Genomic DNA, 17733 nt, shown 5'->3' on the forward strand with positions numbered 1-17733 from the left:
ATTTTCTGAAAAAATCCCTGAAAATAAAACTTTGGCAGAAATAATTAAAAAATCAACTCAGGACAAAAAATATTATGTCATCTACAATGGCCCAATGAAAGGAGTCTATGACGATTGGGCCAAAGCAGCCCCATTCACCCATCAGCCCAAAACTATTCACAAAGGAGGATTCTTGACAATAGCTGAAGCAAAAGAATCCCTCAGAGAATATGAAGTGTTCCACCCAGAGCAAATTCTAAAAAGAGCAGAAAAAGCTCCAGTCCAAATCCAAAGAACAGCCCAAGCCCAAAGGACCGGATTAATGAAAAATATTCCTACAAGGGCTGAAATAAATGATAAGAAAAGAGTCTGCAGATCAAACTGTAGAGAAACCCTTAATCTAGTTTTAAACTGGACTCTGGACAAAAGAGCAATATTGGGATACTATCCCATTAACAAAGAACAGCTAACAAAGCTGGTGATCTTTCCAGAGGCTTCACCCTCTGATACATATCAATTTTTCCAATACGGATTAATTGATACAATCCTAATTTTTGACAATTTAAATATCATTAAGGAATTTCCTGCAGGTTTTATAGATGCAGTGAAAAAATTCAAAAATATGATTGATGCAAGAGAACCAAGGGATATATCCCTAAAATTTACAAGTAGTCAGCCAATCTTCAATGAAGAAGGAGAATGTTTAATCCCAGCATTTCAAGTAATTTTCATGTCAGTCTTCCCAGGAGATTTTCAACCAATAGAACAAGTTCAAGATCTATCAATTTATAGCGACGAAGGAAGATTGGCCAGCACATTAGCAAGGGTCTTCGAGAGAGCCCAAAAATAAACAAAGAATCCAGAACAAGAATAAACTACAAAAGCAGAAACACTTTAATTGTTTCTAGTAAGAAAAACCAAATTGAATCAAGAGAAATGAGACTCCTAGTAGATTTTGAATCAGCATTTTACAATTTTTCTGGATTACTAGAAAAGCTTCCTGAAGGGATTAGGAGGAATCTATGCCATTTACTAAAAGACAAAGAAGACCATAGGTGCCAGCTGTGCGCCTCAGAAATGTCTGAAGAAAGCAACAATGCTGAAGACCCCACCCACGTGGGAAAAGAAGAGGATGAGACATCTGAGTCATCCATCAACATTATTGTTGAATGATGTAAGAGCTTACGTCACAAAGCACCAATAATGTAGTTGGTGCGAATTATTGCTCAATGACGTAAGCAATGACGTCATAAGAAGGGTAAGGATAGGATTTGTCCATCAAACCCAACCATTATAAATAGAGTGCTAAGTCATTTGATAGAGCATCAGAAATCAGAAAGCAGGAAGCTTAGAGTACTCACAGGCCAGGAGGGCGAAGAGGAAGTAGCTGAGGCGATTCTGGAGTCTGATCCATTAGAAAAATTATTCTAAAAACTCCCCTCTTGAGTTAATTTGTAAAATCTCCCCTCTGGAGAACAAAACACATATTGTAAAATAGCAATAAATAAAGAAGTTTATTCTCCAGAAAGGTACATTTCTATCCCAATCTTTTTAAATTATGAATTATTTAGAAGATATAGAAATAACTGAAGAATCTGATTACTATAAGCTAACTGCTTTACTTGATAATGAAAAACAAGCTATTTTAAAAACAGAATTAGACCTTAAACCAAACGATAATTTTAATAAACAAAATCCTCTAAAAGAAATCTTTAATAGAAAAAATATAATATATTATGGAAAAATTCAGATTGAAACTCCAATAAAAATACAATCCGCAAATGGAGAACTTGAAATAGCCCTGATAAATGAACAAGATGTAAATAAACAGATTGGAAAAATTAAAGATCAACAAAAAAGATCTAAAATCGGATGGATCCATATTAGTACCATTCAAGTTTTGATTAAATCCACATACATGAAAGGAATTAATTCTCCAATAAGTCTGGCAATCTGTGATAAAAGAATCACTAATCCTAGAGATCAAATAATTGGAATAATCCATGGTAACTTGGCAAATGTAAATGTTAAATTCAATGCTCATATTGGATACGCTATTCCTCTATCAACCGAAAACCTCGGAAGATCCTTAAGTTTGGCTTATAAATTTCATAAGATAGATTTAATGGAACAAAATGATGAACCATTTTCTATTACATATGCAATTAATTATGCACTAACAAATAATCATCATAGTATAGACTTCAAGGATAAAGAAAGAATTTATGTTGATGAACTTTTTCAAAAGTTTGTAAAAACAGAAATTCCAAGAAATAAAGCTATTGAAAGCCCAGTTTTGTTATTAAAACAACCATCAAGAAATTCATTTTCATCATCTAGTTTTAGAATAAGAGAATCTAAAATTAACAGTCCTCTAAGTTTATCTCATTTAAAAGAAGAAAAAGACTCTGAAATAAAGGAGTTAACGAAAAGAATTGAAAAGTTAAATGAAACTCTGAATAATAAATTATGACGATAAATAAAGAAGAAATATACGTATCTTATCAAAATAAGAAACAAGAACTCTTTGAAAGAGAAAATCATTTGAAATACCTAAGGTTTTCTACAATAAATCAAAGGGCTTTTGAGACATTACTAACGATCTGTAATAATTTAAAAAAGGAAGTTGAAGAACTAGAAAGAATAATAGAAGCTTTAGAAAATAATCATGAATCTATGGCAGAAGATGCTGAAATTTCAATATGAAAGTTTTCCAAAAAAGACTTATTTCCTTAAAAACTACTAAAAGAAAAATGAAAACAAGGTTTTTGGCTATAGCCATGAAAATGAAAAGATTAGCAATTGAATCTTCAGAATTGGAAGTAGAGATTAAAAAGACAACTAAGAAAATAATTAAAACAAGAAAACTTTTACAACATGTAAAGATCAAGAAAACAGTGAAAAATCTAAAAGAAAGTATTAAGAATAAACGTATTTTTCGAAGTCGAAGACTACATTATCTTCACATTCAAAGCATGATTGCATTACAAGCTTTAGAATCAAGAATACATGTTCAAAATATTCAAGCAATGCAACCTCTGCAGGATGAACCCCTAGAGCAAGTACAATCTGAACAAGAATTACAAATACCTCCTTTACAAAATCCTATAATCTAAGGAGCATATAAAATGCCTGGTTTAGCAAATCAAACGCTACAAGAATTAAAAAATGATCTAGATTTTCAGAAAAGTCAAAAAAGATATTATGAAGTAAGATTACAGAATAGTAACATGTACACCAGAAATAGAGAAGAAGTAGAACAATTTTGTAAAAATTGTATAGAAAGTATAACAAGAGAAATAGAAAATTTATTAAAAGAAATAGAAGATTTTAATAGTGCAAATCCAACCCAAGAAAAATATTTTAAAAATTTGCAGTATCAAAAATTGGTATCAGAGCCAAAGTAACGATTCAAAAGCAACATTTTCCAATTAAACAACACTTTTTTATGACACGCTTTAAAGCCACTAAAAGACAAAAATTTGTAAATCTGTACAGAATTGCATCTGTACACTAATAACCCCCGTCAAATAATAGATAGTGCTTGCTACTGTATACAAATATTAACTTAATTAAGTGATTAAATCACCCAAGTTGATTAATAGAAGAATGACACCTTTTATACCAAAAAAAATAAAGACACTTTTTATTAATTGACTAATAATTAAGTTGCTTAGGACACTTAACTCTCCTTTTATGTCCATTGTTGGACAGCAAAGCGGAATAAACAAATAATATACCTAATAAAGCAAAGCAAATCCTTATTACTTTTAAAATTTGCCTTTTTCTTTTATTACATTTTAATATTTAGCGTCTGTAATGTTGGTTATTGCTAGGGTTCACAATGGATAAAGTAGGGTAGGTTTGGACTCTATCCTAATTAATTTTACTCATCTTAATTAATCTTACTCGTAAGTTGAAAACTTTTTTAAAATTCTATCAGATTCTACTCGCAGATTGAAATTTTTTCAATCTTAATACTATTCGCACCCTAAAGTTTTAAATCTTATCCTATTTGACCCTATTCGCAGAAAAATAAAAATTTTTTAAGCAAATATAAAATTTAACCCTAAATTCGTACCATACCTTACCTGCAGGTAAACCTGCACCATATCCTACCTTACCCACAACGAATCGAATAGATAGCCCTACCTAAACGGGTTGGTCTGAATTAGATACATGCAAATAGGATATATATTGTCAGTCCTACTTACAAAATTTGCTGATTTATATATTATAACCTGCTAATTAAGGAATGTGATTGATTTTGTTATAATGGTTACGTAAATAAAGATTTGTATTATTTAATTAAAATTTTATATTTATATATTATTAAACTTTGAAAATAATAAAAAATTAAATCAAAATTATTGTTAATATAACAATATATATTTCTAAACAAACTTTTATAATGAAAAAAATATTATATAAATTAAATAAAAAAATCTCTCGGATTCTTACTACAAAATTCGATTTGGTTCGCTTAACCAGTTATAAATAATATTCAACTTAACATTTTATCCGTTAATTTCTCAATTTTGTCCTTTTTAGGCAATAAAGATGTTTTAGTATGATGACTAATTAAATTAGGAAATTAAAAGTTGGCTGCTAAACATATTTGATATGATTTTAATGGCAGACATGGGTCCTCCAAGGATAATCTCTTGTTTAGGATATATTCTTGAATCATTTTTCTTTTTATTTTACCAAAATATTAGGATTTACTATATTTGATAGTGGCAGGCACAAAGGAAGGGTGCTTCAAACCCTACCAATACAAAAGTACAACCTCTAATCAAGAGAATGAAAAAAATAATAATAAATTAAAGTCTAAATGATATGCTAATATTTTTTGAAAAAAAAAGTTATTTTATTTTCTGTTATTCAATCTGTTAATTATATATATATATATATATATATATATATATATATATATATATATATATATATATGCCTAATAACTAGAATTTGTTTCTCGCTTGTTAGGGCTTGTAATATACGAAATATATATTCTATTTTTTTTTTTAATTTTCACGGTATCTCCTAATCCGATAGGTCAAGGACTAATCCGTCGCGGTATTGAGCTTCATTTAAGGGTTTGTCACTGACCAATGAATTGCTGTATACACAAGACGGGATTCGAACCCCCGACACTTGTAATATACGAAATATATATTCTATTATTGTAATACATTGATCAAATAATCCTATATATATATATATATATATATATATATATATATATATATTATTGAAATGAAATTATATAAAACATTATTAGTCAAAGCATGATTAAACAATATGTGAGTTCTATGGAGAGCCTTCTATGATTTCAAGAACTATGTCTATAGCATTTTTAATCTTTAATTAATTCACTCTTAAATTTCAATTTATTGGTCTTTACTCGTATGTAACTCTTATTTTTAAAAATTAAAGTTCTCCTAACTTGTAATTAGTAAGTCGAATATCGCAAATTTGTCGATAAACTAAACAGGGCGACAAATATAATATTGCAAACAAATGATATTTTTGATATTTGAGATCTTATGTCTATTTGAAGAGTTTTTCATTTAGTGATGATTGGAGAAAAATTTTCCTTTTGCACTTCACAAGCATAATTTTCTATTGGGTTTGAATTGTAAGATAGTGTTTGTTTTCAAGGATTGAGATTGAGAAATTAGAATTTAGTATTGTATTTAGTAGTTAGATATCGAAACTAAAATTTTAGTCTCTTAATATTTTTAAAAAGTAAAAATATAAAGACTGAAATTTTTTAAAATAAATCAAAAATTAAAATTAAAATAATATTTTTTTAAAATATATCTTTATTTAATTTTTTTAAATTTTAAATTTATTAATTATTTTTATATTTATCTTAAATTAAATATAATATTGAGATATAATTCAGTCCGTATATTTTATAGAGCTCTGCTACACATACAAGTCTTTTTGACTTACAAATCTTACAAGTTGCTACACATACGGGCCTTTTAATGCGTTATTCAACCGTTTCCTGTTTTCAAAGCGCTACACTCACCATGTATTATGAACGACTCTTCTTTTTCTTCTTCCTCTTCCTCTTCCTCTTCCTCTTTCTCTTCTTCTTCTTCTTCCTCTTCCTATCCCTCTTTCTCGTCTTCTTTTTCTTCTTCTTCTTCGTTTTTTTCGATTTTCATGGTTTATAAAATCAAACTTTGAAATCGTTTTGAAGATAATGGAACTTCAGAAATACACCCAAACGATTACAGAAATACACTCAAACGATTACAGAAATACATCAAAAGGATTACAGAAATACACCCAAATAGTTACAGGAATTCACCCAAACAATTATAGAAATACACCCAAAAGATTACAGAAATACACCCAAAGGATTACAAAACTACACCCAAATGATTTAAGAAATACACCTGATAAACAAAATTTAGCATGCTGATTTAGAATTCAAAGATGAATATGATCGTGAGTATAGTCTAATCGACACTTAAATTTCGTACCAAACAATCCTACAATCTATATCCGAGAGTACTAGTCTCCCGAGTCGTCCTCCCTTGGAATTGCCAAAGTGTGCATCTTATTGATTAGAAAGCCTTGTTAGGATTCTTTGAAGGTTTTAGCAAAGTAATAGGAAACAAACAATCAATCATTAAAAGACTTGGCTTAGGGTTGGCATTAGAATTTCTATCCTTATAGTTCATTCAATGATGACAACAATTAGGTCATGCCTCATTTAGTTATCCCCTAGGTATAGAGGAAAGTCAAATGAAAATAATCAACTTGAGTCACAAGTCCTAGCTTCACCTCATGGGAATCTAGCTTTAGTGTACTCCAAATCAATTAGCAATTCCTAATTCCAAATCAACAATTGACACAACTATTCAACTTCTTCTAATGGCCCAGCCCTATGCCAAGTGAGAAATTTCTACTCTATAACTAGTGTTGACATTTTATCAAACATTTGATGAGCAAGAAAGAAAGTCATAGTAAAATGAGAAGAAAAGTAGAATTGAAAGTATTGCAACACAAGGAACTAACAACAATTGTCAAAGAACAACAATGAAAATCAAATTCTCAAGGGATTGATAAAATCCAAAACTACAAAGTTGAATTCTAGATCTATGAGAATTGAGCAATTACAACTACTACTTGAAATTGGAGAAGAAAATCTATGACATGAACAAAGTAAAGTGAGAATTGCAATGGATCTCACCAAAGAGTGATTAGAAAATTCAGAAATTGGATGAAGAAGAATCCTAGTGAAAGCTTGAGATCTCTCTCTCCTCCTCCAAGAGTGTAACTAACTATCCCTCAAAATATCTAAAATCTAGAAAATGAACTAAAAAAATCCCTTAACCCTTGCTCCTTTGGTCTTCTTAAGCTTTTCCCGCCAAAGCATTCCCCAAAAATGGGATTTCCAACTGACTCCACGCCTAAGTCACGTGGCTTCTTAAAAAAATCACATTCGAACATCGGCGCGCACGCGCAAGGTACGCGTGCGCGCCACCGATGCATCTTGTAATGTACGCGGAGGCGTGACGTACGCGTGCGCGCCACCGATGCATCTTGTAATGTACGCGGAGGCGTGACGTACGCGTGCGCGCCCATGAAGATTATGGCTTAGCCGCTACGCAAGCCGACTCGTGGCTTGACTCTTGGCTTCGGCTTCTAGTTGCTCTATCCACGCGGACGCGTCAAGTGTGCGCACGCGCCCATGCTGAGATTTCCAAGGCTCAATTCTCAAGCTCCCTTCCTTTGCTCCCATCCTCTTTCTCTCTTCCGGTCCATCCCTGCCCTATATTTTGTAACCACTTAACACACGGGTCACGGCATCGAATGGCATCAAGAGAAGATTAGAAATATATCTATTTTAGTGCAAAATAAGCATGTTTTCATTCATGGGGCAAAACTAGGAAGGGAATACAAAATCTTGTATTTTCATATAGAAAGTGTGTGGGATCATTGATAAAACCCCTGAAATCAACACAAGATAAACCCTCAAAATGGGGTTTGTCAACACCCAAAATTCGTTGAAGTACACCTTATGCATAATTCAGAACTCTTTCTCTGTCTTCTCTTCATCTTCTGCTGCTTCTTCTTCTTCAAAAACGATTTCAGAGTTTGATGTCAAAAAACAATGGAAATCGAGAATAATGAAGAAAGAAAACAGAGAAAAAATCACGTAAATAAAGAAGAAGAAGAAGAAGAAGAAGAAGAAGAAGAAGAAGACGAGGAAGAAGAATGTGCAGCAAGAAGAAGAAGGAGAAAGAGAAGGCAAGAAACGAAAGAAAAGAAAAAGAAGAAGAGTAAGAGGAAGAAGAACGTGCAGCAAGAAGAAGAAGAAGAAGGAGAAAAAGAAGGCAATAAACGAAAGAAGAATAAGACGAAGAGAAAGAAAAACGGTTCAAAACGCGTTTTGAGCGTTAGTTTTAATTGGACTTATAAGGCTTACAAGCCTTAATCGCTTGTATGCGAAGAATTTCTCTATTTTATATTAAACACAACATAGACATTTAATTCTTTTTATCTTTATCTTCTAGTCTTAATTTTCGGTCTCAATTTCCTTTCTAAATACAACTTAATAATTTCTAACCCTATTTCTTTCACAAAAATAAAATAAAAAATAATATCTGAGTTCGAATTTGACAAGGAGATCCTAAGTTTAACCGCTCCCGTATTTTTTTTAAAGGTTAGGCTAAAATGAATTCTATAATTTTAAAAATATACGCTTTTTATTCCATATAACATTAGAGACTAATATTATATGATTAGAATGGAAAAATCAAAAGTAAAAAACAGTGTTTACATTGCAAGTGATATGACAGGAACAGCTAAGTCATTCATTGATGATTAGATGGTGATGTGATAGGAAGCAATAGCCTCAACCATTACCATTATTGTGCCATTGCATATATGGAATTTTAATTTTAATTTTCACTTTTTCACTGTTTTTCTTTAAAAATATCTTTAATACATAAGTACATAACCAATATTTTATATCCTATTTTTCTCATCAATGCACTTATTCTTGTTAATATTTTGTATATATTTTTCTGAAGGAAAATCAATGCCCTCATGCTCTCCCCATTAGGATTATATAAAAGAAACTTAAAATATCAATATATTGATAATTTTAGAAATTAAAATAAATTATTATTGTGTTTGATCTTACAATTCAAAATTATACATATAATCACAATAGAATTTGCAAATTTAAGGTAGTTAAAAAAACACTTAAATCGCACTATAGAGTATAAATTTAAATTACACGTTTTTAATATTATTTAAATACATCTTTAAAATAGGTTTTTTCTTAAATGGCAATGGCATAGAACATTTCATTTATAATACTTTAAAATTTCATTTTTCTCTCAATTGAGTAAAACTATATAAATCTTATAATACTAATTTCCTATCATTTACAATATTAATTATTGATGCATCAATATTATATATATCAACTTAGTATTGAGAGAAATACATCCGAAATGTAATAAAATCAAACATACAAAACTTAATAAAAATAAGATATTTTTAAATTTTTAATAAAAAGAATATCTAAAAATTAAAAAAAAATTAAATTATTAAAAAAATTATTTAAAATCTAAAAAAAATCCAAAATATAAGAAAAAAAAGTAATTCGAAACTTAAGAAAAAAAATCCAAACTAATAAAAAGAATCATCCAAAATCAAGAAGAAGAAAAAGAAGAAGATCTACGGGGAGAGACCGATTGCATCGAAGATCCGTTGCACGGAGAGCTGGCGTCGCAGCAATGAGGAATCGATGCAAGAAAGACGGTTCACTCTGCGGTGATCTCAAATAGCAGAGACTCTCGCCAAGCAAAGTTCTACCTCAATGATCTGAATGCACCACTCGCGATGATGAGAATTCAATGTAAGGATGAGGAGGAGGAGGAGGAGGAGGAGCGATCACACCGAGGATATGTTGCACGGAGAGCGGCGCGTCACGACGATCTCAAATAGCGGAGGCTCCCGCCAAGCAAAACTCTACCTCAATGATCTGAATGTACCACTCGCAGTGATGAGAATTCGATGCAAGTCGAATCGGTATACGTGCACAAAGAAATTTTGGAGGAAGACGTAGTGGCAGCGCGATGGGTGGTTGTTCTCGATGGACCGACGATATAAGAGAACACTACACGTTCACAAAGTTGTTACGTGATGTGGTTGTTCTCGATGGACCGACGATATAAGAGAACACTACACGTTCACAAAGTTGTTACGTGATGATACATACATTTATGAAACTATATGTATTTAGATTCATAGAGGAAGGTCCTAATTTTATGAAACTAGTTCTAAGGAGAAATATAGAGAAACAACACTCCTACAAGTCAACATAAGCCAACTCTATTATAAATAAATAAAAAATTGAAAATCAAAATTCAAAATTAAAAAAATCTTTCTACATTTATCCTAATCACGTTTATAATACACAGTAAAAACAATCCATAAAAAACCTAATCCCTTTCCATTCATTTGAAAATAGTCAAATCTCTCCATCCACAAACTCACCGTCTCCACACAGTTTCGATGCCGTCGCCCACCAACCACCGTCGCATATTTCGTTGCGCTGCGCGCCTCTTCCTCGCGTCCCACCGCCCCCACCATCCTTTGCGACGCAGCCACTGTCGGGCTCCCATTCGCCATGCGCGATCAATTACTCCAATCCATGGCAACTCCTCCATTTTCGATGCGCGGCCTCCGTGGCTTTCTCCTCGCAACGCGCCAAGGCGAGTCTCCTACCGTGCACGCAACGCCGTCCAAGATGTCGTCGTTAGTCACCTTACTACTTTTCTTCTTCTTCTCTCCTATTTGTTTTTGAATGATTCTTTTAACTAGTTTTTTTATGTTTCTTTTTCCTAAATTTTGGATGATTCATTTTCTTATATATTGTATAATTTTTTTCTTAAGATTTGGATAATTTTTTTTCTATGTTTTGTATGTTTTGGTATTTTTTTTTAAATTTGGATTTTTTTTTAAATTAAGATTTGTGTAATAAATAATAAAAGATGAATTAGAGTAAGAAGAAGTAATTAATAATCATTAATTTTATATTTTTTTAAAAAAAATTAAATAACCAATAATTGATGACAATTAATTAGTATAAAATGCATTTAAATATGATTGTTGGCTATACACACAATACTATTTTCCTTTAATTTTTTTTTCCTTGCATATATATGCTGATTGAAGATAAGGTAAAGAGAACTAATGGACTACGTACTAATGTACCATATCTATGTTCTGTATATTTGTTTGTTTTATTTGTTCCCTGTTTTGTTGTGCATGAGTGAGTAGAAAAAAATAGGGATCAAATTTCAATGTAAGACATGAAAAGTGTGCATGGGGAATTGGCGAAGAAATAGTAAAGTTGAATGACAAATGAACTGAAACTGAGACTCAAACTGGAACATGGAAGAGTAAGATTATTGAGCTACCTCAACTTAAGTAGCTAGAGACCAGAGAGTGCACTACTCATATTCTTTTATCAACAAAAATTTACAAATCTCCAATCTGTCGCTTTTCTTTTATATTTTAAAACAAGTCATTTATTTATTTACACTTTGTTTAGCTTTTCAAATATCAATAAACTAGTATTATCCACAAATATTTAAAATATTGATAAATTTAATTATAAAAAATAAAATTAATATTATATTTATAACAAATAAAATTTTGTTGATAAAATTATTTAAGTTAAAAAAATCAAAATTTTTAAGTTACTCGTTCTAACTCAATTGAATCTCATCTCAAAAGTTTAATATAACTCTAACGTTATTCATTTCAATTCGGAACTCTCCATTTTTATTTTTAAAAGATTGGTTTAATAAATTTAAAGGTTTTTCCTTTATTTTTTCATCATAAAATGTGGTGACGATTATTCTCGACATCTTTTCAAAATTCCCTCACACTCTAGTTTCTGCCTACTTGGAATATGCTATGACATAAAGTGGATTTGTTTTTTAAATAAATAAAATAAATTCAATATTTGTGAGTTTGTACATTTTTTTAAAAAGTTATATTTTTGCACTATATTACTTATTATAAAGACGACGTGATTTTTTTTTACATTATATTCTTGTTTGAGAGAGTAAAAAAAATTATTATACATATTTTGATTATAAACTAAATACGTTTAAAATATGATTTGGAATCGAGTTAGAAAATAAAAGTGATATATTTTATTATAATTTAAATAATATTAGTTTAATTTTTATTTTTTAATATAATCTAATTTTATTTAAAAGATTATGATGTGTATTTATTTTTAATTTAATTAAATTTAAATTTAATTTAAATCACAATAATTTAAATAAATTAAATTTAAAAATAAATTCAAATTAATATAATACACATCGGAATTTTTTGAATAAAATTATCTTAGATGATATAAAAGATAAAAACCAAACTGATATAATTAAAATAGTAAATTATATTAATTTTAACTTCTAAATCTCAAATCACACCATAAATTAATGTTGAACGTATCTAGGTTTACAAATAAAATATGTATAATATTTTTTTTATTTTGTTGACAGCGATAATAAGATATGTTTATTAGTATCTCATTAACATTTCTAATGAGATAAATAATAAAAAAATATAAATATAAATAAAGTGTAAGGTATTCCTACTTTTTACTAAGTTCATTATTATTATTATTATTATTATTATTATTATTATTATTATTACACTGATAAGGAGTATATTACCTAGAGAATATAAAAGTGAGACAATTGATTTTCTTCTTAAAATACAAAAGCTTGTTAAGATACAAGTCTGACATGATAATTGATTATTAAGGATCCCTGAAGTGTACACACACAACGGTTTTCGTTTCAACTGTGCAATAATTGATATGAAGAACAAAAAGGAGAAGAAATTAAAGCTCCACACAAAAGATATTATTATTATTATTATTATTATTATTATTAAAGCAAAGAAAAAATTCAATCAAACAACCCGATCCGAACACTACTTGAGAGATAGAGTGTGTGTATTATATCCTTATTTATATTTAAATTTAAATCTTTATATTATTTGTGATTAATTTTTAGAAAAATGATATCATTATTCCTAGTTTTTTTTTATATTATCAACTTTTGTGTGTAATTTTTCTAAATTATATTGCATTCTCCTTATTTTTTAACTTTATGGTGATAGGAAAAAAGTTCTATTATAAAATAATTTGCATACATATAATAGCTAGATGTATGATATTATCAATTAGAGTAAAAAAAATCTGTACTCTCTAATTTTTACGATAGCTAACTTTTAAATAATTTTAAAAATATTTATTAATGCTTGGATTGATGAATTAATTAGTATTGAATTTATTTTAATTTTTATTAAAATAAAAATTTTAAAAATAAAACGTATTAGTTATATGATTAAAATAAATTAAGTGTATGTAAAGATTAAAAATATGACGCCATTCTAACTCTTCTCTCACGTGCACACATTACAAAATGATTAATAAGTCTAATATTTTCTATGATTATTATCTTTATTTTGGAATACATTGTTTTTATGGCTGATTTTTTTATATACGATGTTAGGGTGTGTGTAATGCGGAAATATGATGATTTAGGGTTATTTACACTGTTATGGCGGCGGTGAATTTTTGGCATTTAGGGGGAAGAAATCGGTGGCACCGATTTGAGGTAGGGGAAATCGGTGGTACCGATTTGTGTGAGAGATGAAGAAAATCGGTGGGACCGATTTGTGGAAGGGGAAGATGGTGGGTATGAAATCGGTGCCACCGATTTGTGTGTGGGCTAAATTTTTTTTTAATCCGGGATCAGAAATCGGTCCCACCGATTTGGGTGTGCAGCGATCGGTCCCTCCGATTTGTCATTAGTCACCACAAAAACGGAAGTTGGCATCACAGAAGCCCCATTTCTTCCTCGTTCGCACTCTTCTCCTCTCTTCTCTTCTCTTCTCTGATTCTTGTCTTTCATTTGGGTAAAAAAAATTTCTGTGAGGCTGGAAATAGATAGTGATATGGATGATAGAGTTGTATTGAAGATTTATTACTACGGGCAGATCTTATTACAAACATATGAGGGAGTTCAATTCGTGTGTGAAAATCCATTAGATGTTGTTATTCCATTCACATTGTCATTTGAGGAGTTGAAAGGTGTGATTTGTGAGAAGATAAGCACGCAAAGATGTAGGAGAATATCGTGTATATTGTACAGGTATCCTTTACCTGTGTTTGGCGGGTTTGTTCAATTTCAAACCAAGTATGTGATGGACGAAGCGAGTATGCAGGAAATGTTTTCAATGTACATGGAAAATCGCCACCGAATATCGTGCATCGAGTTATATATTGAGTTTGAGCAATCTGAAGCAGACCGTAACATTGAGTTGGAAGATTATAATAGTGAAAGCGAAGATGAATTTGAAAGTAACTATGAGATCGTCGGTCCAGGCGAGGACGAAGAAGAAGCTGTTGGCGACATGAACGCAGATGTGGCGGAAGTTGCAAATGCACTAACAAACCCGCATCCGTTTCAAGAGCCTTCTTTCATGCGGTCGTTGGATTTAGGGGCTATGCACGCATCGGAGTTTCCGGAATATATGAATACAGGTGCGTAAACCTAGCTAGCTACGTGAATCTCTGAATTGTTGTTTACGTAGATGGAATAGAGAAGAATAAGACTATAACGATCTTACCTAGTAAAGTATGTTTATTAATTGAGTTGTAATGAAGGACTTCTTACTGAGTACATAATGAAGCATTTGTTACTTTTGATGTATGTAGCCCCTCCTGTTGTGGCGGATGGTGAGTTCACAGTGGGGATGGAATTCAGCTCAAGGGAGGCAGTAATCAAGGCAATGAAAGATTATACCATCCGGAGAGGTGTGGACTATCGGGTATATGAGTCGGAACCGACGACATTCTATGCCAAATGTATAGAATATGGGAATGGTTGTGACTGGTTGATCCGGGTAACCAAAATGCAGAAGAAGTACTGTTGGGAGATAAGGAGGTACAATGGAAGTCATACCTGTACCAGGTCTACTATTTCTCAAGACCATTCGAAGCTGGATTCCAAGACAGTTGCGGAAGCAATAAAGCCGTTGGTAGAGGTTGACCCGTCTATAAAGGTAAAATCTGTAATTGCTGATATCCAGTCAAAGTTTAACTACACCATCAGTTATCGCAAGGCTTGGTTAGCAAAGCAGCAGGCGGTCGAATCAATTTTCGGAAGTTGGGAAGCATCGTATGAAGCTTTGCCGATATGGTTTGAGGCCATGTGCCACAAAGAGCCATCAGCAGTGGTTCACTTTGAAACAATGCCAGCTTACCAGGGGGATGATTTGGTTCCTGATATACGTGTTCTACATAGAGTCTTCTGGAGTTATTACCCCTGTATAAGGGCCTTCAGACACTGCAAGCCAGTGGTGCAGGTGGACGGGACTCATTTGTATGGAAAATACAAGGGTTGTTTATTGTTATTATTATTATTATTATTATTATTTATTTTTATTATTATTATTCAAACAGCTTATTATGATTATTATTATTGTTATCAATATTATTATTCGTATAATAAAAAAAGCATACTAAGTTATTATTATTATTATTATTATTATTATTATTATTATTATTCAAACAGCATACATACATTTTTCTATTATTCTGATTATTATTATTGTTATTATTATTATTCGTATAAAAAAAAACCATACCAAATAAATTATTATTATTATTATCATTATTATTATTATTATATTCAAACAGCATACATACATGTACATACATACATACATACTAATTTTTCTATTATTATGATTATTATTATTGTTATTATTATTAGTATAAAACGTACCATACTCATGATTTATTATTATTATTATTATTATTATTATTATTATTATTCAAGTAACATACACTAATTTTTCTATTATTATTATTTATTATTACTATTATTATTATTATTATTATTATTATTATTATTATAAACCAAACCAAACAACATACTAGTTTTTTATTATCATTACTATTATTCTAACAGTATATATACTAATTCTATTATTAATCATAATAATTAACGATCATAAATAAATTAACTAATAAAATTTTTATTATTAATCGTTACAGTTAATTAAATTCGATTACTAATACTGACAGTAACAACAACAATATATTATATTAATATCTCTCTATTTCAATTTATTAGGTACAGATTTTCTTTTCTTTTTTTTTTAATTTACTGTACTATTTTTTCAGATATTTTTTTTTCTTTTTTCTTACATTCATACACTACCTAGAGATCCAGAGAGCTTCATCTTTATCACCATTACAAACAAAACAGCCACAAACATTCATCTCAACAAACAAATATTCATCTCATCTCCATACATACATACATACATACAAGATTAATCCTATTTTTATTTCTATTTCTAACCACCTAATAATAAAATACATACATATATGTTTAATTTCTAATTTCTACTTATAATAAAATCTAAAATTATCACCATCATTATCATTAAATAAAATTATGAAAAAAAAACTTACATGATTTGGATCTCCAAAATAGTTAACAATATGAAGCTCCGGTTGATTTACTTCCTTAGTTTTTCTTTTTTTTGGCATTTTTTTTCCTCTTTCCCTGATCTGGTGGTGGTCCAACAATGGGGGTGTGTGGGGTGGAGAGGAAGAAGAAAGGGATTTGTGTGAGAGTGAAAGCGAGAGTGTTGCAAAGTGAAAGAGAGAGAGAGGGGTATAGGGGGATAAGGTCACGGGGTGCACCGCGGAGCCACCTGCATGCGGGACATGTGGCAACTAGCCACCAATCGGTGCCACCGATTTCGGCACCTCCCTCTCCCACAAATCGGTGCCACCGTTTTCCTTCCCTCCAATCGGTGCCACCGATTTCTTTACATGCGCCGTCACAACTCCGTCAAACACCCCAAACCCCCATAACGCCGCACATCATCAACGCCATCCCCATATCAAAATTAAAAAACTCTGTTTTTATTTCTTAATTAATTTTATAAAATATGATGTCATGTTATACACAGTTTTTTCTCATATACTTTTTAAATTTTTATATGATATGAAATTATTTTATAAAATAGAAAAAAGAAGATTTGTTAAAGAATAACTATACTACTACTTGCTTTTACATGATGATTTTAAAATACTTCTTTTTCATTTTTCTCTTCCCAAATATAATAAAATTGAAAGAAAGTCTTGTCAACCAGCTCTCTCTCTCTCTCTCTCTGAATCCGTACAACAAATTTACATGTGAGTGTTTCTTCGCTGGTTAAAAAAAATCTAGTGCGGTGCAATCATAATCTTAATTCACTTCACCAAACTTTAATTTTCTTTATGTAAAAACTCAAGTGTAGTTGACTTTACGTAAAGTTGATACTAAGAGTCGTTAGATAAAAATTTAGTCAAATCAGTTAAATTATCTAACGATTATCAGGTATTAACTTTATGTGAAGCCAACTGTACCTGAGTTTTTACCTTTCCTTTATGCTTCAATTTTCTTCTATACCCTCTTCCTTTTTTTTTATTTTTTTTCCATAATAGTATGTTGCCAACACAAAAATAAAACCATAATTTTCTGGCATATCATCACATATACTAAATCTCTCTCATATATGGTTTTCATTATTAGGGTTTCAACTTTTCAACTATCCTTTGAGAAAAATCCACTCATAATAAATAACAAATTAAAGTAGGGTAGTTTCTAATTTCTCTCTCTA

The 17733-nt window shown here is 30.5% G+C and overlaps 1 protein-coding gene across 1 annotated transcript; it reads left to right on the plus strand.

Moving 5' to 3' along the window:
• The first annotated feature begins 14004 nt into the window (after positions 1-14004).
• LOC130934888 (uncharacterized) lies at positions 14005-17672 on the plus strand. The gene is made up of 3 exons (XM_057864412.1): positions 14005-14593; positions 14768-15417; positions 17646-17672. The coding sequence occupies exons 1-3, from the start codon at positions 14005-14007 to the stop codon at positions 17670-17672; spliced, it is 1266 nt and encodes a 421-aa protein (XP_057720395.1).
• Positions 17673-17733: the final 61 nt, after the last annotated feature.

This window comes from Arachis stenosperma, chromosome 6, assembly GCF_014773155.1.
Source record: "Arachis stenosperma cultivar V10309 chromosome 6, arast.V10309.gnm1.PFL2, whole genome shotgun sequence".
NCBI classification, from domain to species: Eukaryota; Viridiplantae; Streptophyta; class Magnoliopsida; order Fabales; family Fabaceae; genus Arachis; species Arachis stenosperma.

Excerpts from the sequence above, each read along its gene's own strand:
- LOC130934888 (XM_057864412.1), top strand. The coding sequence starts at position 14,005 with ATGGATGATAGAGTTGTATTGAAGATTTATTACTACGGGCAGATCTTA. Across the intron at positions 14,594-14,767 it reads TCCGGAATATATGAATACAG|CCCCTCCTGTTGTGGCGGAT; the intron begins GTGCGTAAACCT and ends TGATGTATGTAG. Across the intron at positions 15,418-17,645 it reads ACTGCAAGCCAGTGGTGCAG|GGTTTCAACTTTTCAACTAT; the intron begins GTGGACGGGACT and ends TTTCATTATTAG.